The sequence below is a fragment of the Siphateles boraxobius genome, unplaced genomic scaffold, assembly GCF_051911475.1.
Source record: "Siphateles boraxobius isolate OS27281-9 unplaced genomic scaffold, OSU_SipBor_1 13, whole genome shotgun sequence".
NCBI classification, from domain to species: Eukaryota; Metazoa; Chordata; class Actinopteri; order Cypriniformes; family Leuciscidae; genus Siphateles; species Siphateles boraxobius.
Window position 1 is genome coordinate 17,274,540 of NW_027508733.1, and position 9,000 is coordinate 17,283,539.

The window sequence follows — 9,000 nt, forward strand, 5'->3', positions numbered from 1 at the left end:
TAGATAGATCTGACATGAAAAAATGACATGATCAATAAGTCTTGACAATTATGCTTCAACTCATCAAAATAGGCTAAGCCGTTTTAAACGTATTTTTTTTAAGTTAAATGATATTAAACTCATGTTTAAGTCAGTTTAATGTAATTTAAGTTGAAATGACTTGCACTGCCAAGTTTATTGTTTTAAGGCAGCAAGTTTTTATAGATGGATGGATGGATGGATGGATAGATAGATAGATAGATAGATAGATAGATAGATAGATAGATAGATAGATAGATAGATAGATAGATAGATAGATAGATAGATAGATAGATAGATAGTACAATTGCTCACACATTACTTGAATTTCATCTGTTCACAATTTTATTTAGCTAGTTTTCGTTCCATAATTCTAACAGTTTGGCCTCTAAAACTGATTTACCTTCTATTTATAAAGAAAGACTTCATTTTCACTTTGTAAAGAAACATTCATCCATTCATTAAGTACGATCAAGCAAATTTGTGTAAATGGTTCTTATGTAAACTGTTGCATTCAGTTCAACACAAACATTGGCATAAATAGATTTTTCTTTGATTCACAGAAAATCGCTTATGTTTCATGAGTCAGGCCTGATGTTTTGACATCGTTTGACATTAACTTTTAGCTTAGGTTACAATTGGAAACACAAATTATGTACTATAAGAAACAATCAAATCTGATAGGAAAGTTTCAGGCAATTAAGAGATGAAAAACACAAGCTTTGATGCCTCAAACAACATATGTTGGATGGTCATAAACATCATACCATATGCTCGATAGATTTTTTCAAAAGAATAATTTGCTTTTGTGGGTCTTTTTAAAGCACAGTGCGATTTGTCTAAAACCCTGGAACAATCAGTTGTAAGTCAACCTAATAGTCTGAAGCTATTTAGAAAAAAAACATTTTATAATCAGTCTGGAATTGAAATGAAGAGAGCTCAAAACCCGGTCCGCATTTCACTCGATGAGATTTATGATGTGCATGTCTTGGAAAGAAAATGTCTAGGCAAAATAATAGAAACATGCTTTGTAATAAATTATAAACTGGTTTTGATTCTAGCAAAATAAGCCAAGCAAATTGTCATACAAGCAGCGTGTACATTCTGTCCAAACACAACAACAATCCTAATACAGTGTGATAAAGAACAAAGCAAATTTTAAGAGAAGGAATGTATTGTGACTCATTAAACTACGGAAAATTGAACTTTTTTTTTTTTTTTTAATCCGACTCATTCGTCTTCGTGGTGTTCGAAAAACTCATGGCAACAAATGGTAACCATGGTGATGAAGGTCATGAACTCCTGAAAATCGCATTCAGAGTCGCCGTCGGTGTCCAAGCTTTCCATCAAACTGTCCATTGTTGCTTGATCTTTCACTTGCTGAGGGAGATAAAGAGAAAAACTTAAGAAATAAGAAAATAGCAAATTTTCTTAGCATTCAAATATTAAATCTAGTGCTGTCAAATCGATTAATCACATCTAACATAAAAGATTATAAATATATATATGTGTGTGTGTGTGTGTGTGTGTGTGTGTGTGTGTGTGTGTGTGTGTGTGTGTGTGTGTGTGTGTGTGCGCGTGCGTGCGTGCGTGTGTGCGCGTGCGTGCGTGTGTGTGTGTTAGTGCTGTCAAATCAATTAATTTCAATTAATTGCATCTAACATAAAAGTTAGTTTATATAATATGTGTGTATATATTATTATATAGAATGTATAAGTGTGTCTGTGTGTGTCACACATATTTAATATATATTTGCATACATGTGTACATACACACACACACACACACACACACACACTTGTACACTTATATAAACGCAAACTTTTATTTTAGATGTGATTAATCGCAACTAATCGATCTGACAGCACTAATATGTATGCTGCCAAATCGATAAATGGTGATTAATCACTAGTAACATAAAAGTTTTGTTTACAGATGTGTGTACGTGTGTGTACATGTAGATGAGTGTGCGTGTGTCTATATATATATATATATATATATATATATATATATATATGGACACACACATGTATTATACATGTACAAACTTTTACTTTGATGCGATTAATCGATTTGACAACACAAAATTTGAATCATAAATTTTTGAGACACAAACTCAATTCTGACATAAATGTGATTTGATTGTAAATCAAATATTCGTACATTTTCAAGACAAAGTATAGTGTAAAAAAAGTTCTGTTTTAATTACCTCTGTAAGAGTCGGAAATTCATGCGCGAGCAGATCCTTGAGTTCGCTCTTTTTTAATTTGTACTTGTCGCCTTCTTTCGACGAGTACTTGTGGAAGGTGTCAATGATGGTTCCAAGGCAGGTTTCTAAGTCAGACATCTTAATGTACTGGTGTGTGTTCGTCGTTTTCTGGAATAATTACTAAAAGCACAAAAAAAAAATGTGAAAATGTTTGAAACCAATTTCAAGCTGTTTAACTTTTTCCCCTCAAACGACTGTAAACGTTTAAGTGTTGGAGCAATTTTAAGGACCATTAACTTTCTTTCTGTCTTTCACTTGTGCAAACACATTTCTAGTCATAATGAAGTAAGTAGAAGCTGTAAAGCATTGTAATGAAATAAAAAACTTACTAAACTTACCAGCAGAGAGTTTGTCAGAATGAAGCGATTCAGAGCAGAGTGAGATGGGAGTCTATTTATAGGTCTGTAACCGAGGGGCCTGTAGCTTTGAGATCCTGACCTGTCAATCACCAGAACTGACCAATGAGCTTCTGACCTTGTTCTCACTCCACTAAACACATATTCAGAGTGAGATACAAAGAGTTGAAGATCAACACACACACAAAGTATAACACTTGTCTGGCCAAATTTATAGTAAAGAAACAGACAAAAATCTGTTCCATGAAAAATTGTCTTGTAAACTTTATATTAAATACGTTTGGTTGTGTGCATGTTTTCGATGTTTCTTTGGAAACATCCAGCTTTTGTCCTTTCTTCTTTTCTATATATTTGTTGTCTCGTCGTCTCACTCTAGGCCATAAGGATATGCTCACATCTTTATTCCCCCTTTTTCCCTCTCCTTTTGATCTTTCTGGGAAGTACTGTTGCCCATAAGCACACACAAGTGTTTTGTTGTCAGGCATCTCGGTGGACGACAATAGTGTGTTTGAGAGGAAGTGAGTGGTGTGGCATGTTAATCAGCCGATCCTTTTCTGTTATAAAATTGGCCAGACGTGTGTCCTAAACACCAGTGGACTATTAAACAGCTTTGACACCGAGACAAACACACTCACACACACATACACATTCAATGCACTGAATGACATAATGTACACTACATTTGAATATGTTTTTTTTTACTGAATAATTGTATGTTTGTTACTGTAGGCAGGATTTTGACTGAATAATAATAATAACAATAACTGATTTTATTTATTTATTATAATATATTAACATATATATTATTATTAGCCTATATATTGTATGTATTATATGCAATGAATTCAGTGTTTGGATAATAAAATTGATAACAATAATCATAAGCGCAATAAAAATAATAAGTGTTATTATGATTGTTGTTGTTTTATTGAGTTTCTTTTTACCACAGCTCAAGGTTGCTTGACAACAGAAAATGAAAACTTTTAATCTGCTTATTTTACATATATAGAGCTCTATTTTATATATGTTTTTCTTATAATTTGTAAGTTTTGCAATAGAAAAAAAAACATTTCATAAATGTAATCACAGTTGCATTATAACACATGGGGAAAAAAACATCAGAGCAATATAGTTTCACAAATATCAATATTTACTCTTTTAACAATGTATAAATATGAATAACAATAAATATAAATAATGATTAACTAATGCCTATTTTAGCATGTGTTACAATATTATAAAAAAATAAAAGAAGATTATGGTTAATAATAATATAAATTCTTTGAATGTTTATGTGTTTCATTGCCTTATGTTTTAACTACGAATACTTTTAACTACAGAAATATTATAATGTATTTAGTTGCAACTATTGTTCTAGGCGTAGGCTATATAAACAGTGAAATCTGAAGACATGAAGTCATAGGCCATATTAAAATGAAGAGGTGCATGGGAATGCAGTCACGGGGCACTACAATCCTTCACTCCCCCATCCCACTCCTCCCTGGCGTTTGCCCAGCGAGCCGGACGGTTGGCAATTGCCGGACGGCCTTTATTCCGCCATTATAAATGTGTCTTTGTGGCTTCATATAGGCAGCACAAGCAAACTGTTGTTGACAGCAAACACTGCATCTTGTGTGGGGCTCGCTGTCCTGACGACCTGTCTCTGGGGTCAGATGGATATAAAGCCCTATGAACAAATCAATAATCCATCTCTCTCCCTCTCTATGCTCATGTTTTGATTTGTTCATCACTTTGCAATCTGGGAGTGGACTGCCTCAGATGACTGTTCAATTACGGCTGCTGAATTGTTATGAGTCTGTGACCTTCATCCAGTCTAAGATGTGTGGGTCAGGTTAATTTTTATTTATTTATTTTGTTTAATTTTGGGCACTGCATTTCCCTAAAAAGTTGAACAAAAACTTGACATGTATTAATTACAAATAATACTAAAATAATGAGACCATTTAATTCTTAATATTAAATGAAATAAAAAAAAACTAAATACATTAATAAAATAATAAATAAATGAAATAGAAAATAGTTATACAATTTAAACTTAATATTAAATGTCCCTAAACAGTTGGACATTAACTTAAATGAAATTATTAAATTAAATTAAATGTAAAAAAGTAAATAAATTAATAAAATAATAAATAAATAAATGAGACACTTTTCTTTAACACTTGATATTAAATGAGAAAATAAATAAATTAAATAAATTTTAACTTAATATTAAATTAAATAAAAAATACATATTTTAAATTAATAAAATAATGCATAAATAAAATGATTAAATAATTACACCATTTTAAACTTAATATTAAATTACATTTAAAACTAAATAAATTCATACAATAATTAATAAATAAAATAACAAAATAGTGAGACCATTTCAAAGATAAACTTGATGTTAAATCCAATTAAAGTACAATAAATAAAAAATAAATAAAAAATAAATCAAGTATTAAAAAAATCAATTAATAAATTATTAAAAATGTTAATAATATGAGAGCCTTTATCAGTTAAACTTAATATTAAATCAAATGAAATTAAAATAATTAAAATACAAAATAAATGATTACAATACTAAATTTGAGGCACTTTAACAGTTAAAATTAATCAAATAATTAAATATATCAATAAATAATAAATATCTATGATAAATCAAATTAAAGTAAAATAAACAAATAATTATTAATACAATAATTAAAAACACTGAGACCCTTTAACAGTTAAACTTTAATATTCAGTCAAATTAAATGTAAATGAATAAATTAAACAAATACATTTATAAAATAATTAATTAAAATAATATGAGATCCTTTAAAAATTAGACTACTAAATCAATTTAAATTAAAATAATAAAATAATATGAGGCGCTTTAACAGTTAAACTATAATATTAATTGATGTTCTTCATCATGATATAAAATCAAGTGTGTGTGTGTGTGTGTGTGTGTGTGTGTGTGTGTGTGTGTGTGTGTGTGTGTGTGTGTGTGTGTGTGTGTGTGTGTGTGTGTGTGTGTGTGTGTCCTAGTCTGGCTGTGAATAATCACCTCTGTAAAAAACGACAGAATAAATGAGCTTTTGTTGGCCGCTGGATTGAGGAACCTGTTCTCTGCCTGTATTGTGTCACCCATAAGATTGGCGGCCCAGTGCACTCTGGGATACTGGTGGTGGCTTGACAGAGGACTCATTCTCAGCTCCAGCCACGCTCAAATCACATGCTCTCATTGACTACTGTTTCCTTACTACTATCTATCACTTCTATCTATCTCGACTAAAATGAAGTGAAAGAAACAAAAATGCAATGGTAAAAAGTTATTTATTGTTTAGTTTGGTTAGTTTTTAAATGCTCAGAAATCATTTTTATTTCATTTTTATCTTTGAGTGGGTCTTTTCTAAAAGTAGTTATAAGAACTTCCGACCAATGGGATTTCACAGTGCTACTACTTCCATGGCCTTCGAAAATATACTGAAACATTATACACCAGTCAAAAGTTTGGAAGCTTTATTATTATTAATGTTTTGAAAGAAGTCCCTTATACTCATATCACGCCTGCATACATTTATTGTATCAAAAACACAGGAAAAAAATTTAATATTGTGAAATATTATTGCAATTTAAAATAATACCTTTCTATTTTAATATACTTTAAAATATAATTTATTTCTGTGATGCAAAGCTGAATTTTCATCAGCAGCATCATTACTCCAGTCTTCAGTGTCACATGATCCTTCAGAAATCATTCTAATAGGCTATGCGGAAACTGTTGCGCTGCAGCTGCTGCTTAATATTTGATGAATAAAACATTATAAAGAACAGCATTTATTCTAAATAGAATTTTTTTTAACTATGTAAGTCTTCACTATCAAAACTGAACACATCTTTGCTGAATAAAAGTATTAATTTCTTTCAAAAAAAGAAAGACTTTTTTTTTTACTGACCCCAAACGTTTTAGTGTATATTATTACAACAGATCTCTTCTTATACATTTTTTGTATTATTATTATTTCTGTAAATATTAATCTTTGTGTTATATATTAATCTAATGTTTTAGTGGCCTTAAATGTCCTTCTATGAGTTGAAATAGCAAAAAAGCTCACACAAATAAATAAAAATAACATAATTTTGAAAGGTCATGTAAGGACACATGTTCCTGCCTGCCTTTTTTTTTTAATGTAAAGCATCTCAGGGTCTGTATATTTAGATGATAGCGAACCAATGTCAGTTAATGCCAATTATACTGCATATTTATGGACATATTTAAAATAGAAAGATTAAGAAACACTAATTTTCACCGCCTCAGTTGGTAAATGCGTTCTCTTCTGAGTTTTAGGCTGCTTTTCACAGGGAAACAGTGAGGGACAAGGATTTACAAAGACAATTACGACCTAATAGTTCATTGCTTGACCTTCTGAACGTTAAGGAACGAAATGTGTGTGTTCTGTTTGCGGGTGGTTGATCCGAGAGAGAATTTAGTATGTTTGGCCACATTCGTGTGTAAGGCGCTGAAAGAAAGTCTTTAGAGTTATTTTTCAGTCAGGTGAACTTTTCTCTCCATACAAATCACACAGCGAGATTCGCTGGCCTTCCTGTCGCTTTGGCTGTTGCCATGGCGATGACCTGTTGCCGCGCTGCAGTGGCGGGTTTTCGTTCCCATCTCGCGCTGTGCCAGAAAGGTTCGCCAAAACGCTGAGTCATCGCCTAGCAACGCGCCACGGCAACGGACAACAGCAGCTCTCTAGGTGTTAAGTACTTCAGGTCTGATATATATATATATATACACACGCTTTTGAACTTGAAAAGATTTTTCCAAAATATCAAAACTTTACATTTGATACAGCCGAGTCGAAATTCAAAATGTTTCATAAATTATATATGAACACGTGGTGGCATTGCAGAATTTGCGCTGGTCTGCTGTCATATATTCTATACAAACATCACAAATGCATCCAGCCCTTTTGAAAACTATTCAGAATACTGATTAAAACATTTGTTGTACAATGATGCATTTGATTTGTGCAACCGCAATTGTTGTTTACGTCGCCATTTTCTTAACAACTTTCTTGCTTAACCACTAGGTGGCAGACTTGGCTTTTTTGTGATTTGTTACTGTCCTGCAGGCTTAGGCTACTAATACAACATGTCTCTATTCTGTCCCTTATTTCCCGTCTGCAGTGTTTTGTCTGGTCTGCTTCCACAGATAAACCATCCAGTTAACAAGATCTATAAGCCACTTAACCCAGTAAAACAAGCTGCCGTGTTACGGCTCAGAAGTCACGGGACTCCCCTAATGAGGGACTGCTGTGGCGGATATTATACACATATTAATTTTTTAACATTATTATATTTGATATTATTATTATTATATTTTATATTATAATATTTTTTATTGTAATATTTCTTATAGTATTTAATATGGTCACGTTTTATTATTAAAACATCACGCATATCTAAATAAGAATGTGATCATCTCAGCCGTGCAACATTTTACCATGCTTAATTCTCCATGTTGTCCTTTATAATTAGCAAGGAAAATATAAAAAGTTTGCTTTTAGCGGTGTTTATTGTATTAAAAGTTTACTATTGTAACCCTTTCATACATGAATTATGAAAAGTTTTTTTTTTTTCCCTATGTGTTTTTTTTGCTCTTAGTGCATGAAAAACAAGATCTGAACTTTTGTTTTTACATTTATTTTTCAAAGATACATTTCAGATGTCCACTTAAGTGGGCAGTATGCGGTTTTTGGTTTTAACTAAAGAGATACTATATTAAACACAATACAGTAATAACAGGAATACTGTATATATTTAACAAACCAATGAATACAATTATATAAAATCATGTGAAAACGACAAAATTATATAAATATAATACAGCTTCAATTATTCCAAATGCAATTGAGTTCGTTCTTGTTCGACCAGCATGTCTTTGATATCAGAACATGAGGACGTGATTCCATCAAAGATCTCTACAACCAGTGAAGGTACAACTTAGAAAAGAAAACCTAACTCAGAATATGTGGAACATTCTCACACTCAGTCTTCCAGAGTATGCCAATTTTACCTTATTAGATGATAATTCTGATTGTGTTCAAAATGGATAAATTTCTACCATCGTTGTCCTTTCTGAGAAAACCTAAAAATCTGAAATCTACCTATTGATGTTTTCAGACTGTGGAAAACTAACGATCAGGTGTTTTCAATCTCATCTGAAATGAGCAGTGTTGGTGGTAACGCATTACAAGTAACATCCATTACGTAATCAGATTACTTTTTGATGTAACGAGTAAAGCAACACATTACAAGTAACATGCATAACGTAATCATATTACCTTTTTATGTAACAAGTAA

The 9,000-nt window shown here is 31.6% G+C and overlaps 1 protein-coding gene across 2 annotated transcripts; it reads right to left on the minus strand.

Moving 5' to 3' along the window:
* Positions 1-340: 340 nt before the first annotated feature.
* Positions 341-8,773, minus strand: s100b (S100 calcium binding protein, beta (neural)). 2 transcript variants are annotated; one of them, XM_077226200.1, is made up of 4 exons: positions 8,714-8,773; positions 2,617-2,725; positions 2,228-2,395; positions 341-1,398 (listed from the first exon to the last, which is right to left on the minus strand). In XM_077226200.1, the coding sequence occupies exons 3-4, from the start codon at positions 2,363-2,365 to the stop codon at positions 1,249-1,251; spliced, it is 288 nt and encodes a 95-aa protein (XP_077082315.1). In that variant the 5' UTR covers positions 2,366-2,395; positions 2,617-2,725; positions 8,714-8,773; the 3' UTR covers positions 341-1,248. The 2 variants fall into 2 exon arrangements, with proteins under 2 accessions (XP_077082315.1, XP_077082314.1); XM_077226199.1 differs by having other exon boundaries at positions 2,626-2,725; positions 8,714-8,771.
* Between the last annotated feature and the right edge of the window lie 227 nt (positions 8,774-9,000).

Excerpts from the sequence above, each read along its gene's own strand:
- s100b (XM_077226200.1), bottom strand. The coding sequence starts at position 2,365 with ATGTCTGACTTAGAAACCTGCCTTGGAACCATCATTGACACCTTCCAC. Across the intron at positions 1,399-2,227 it reads AATTTCCGACTCTTACAGAG|CAAGTGAAAGATCAAGCAAC; the intron begins GTAATTAAAACA and ends TATCTCCCTCAG.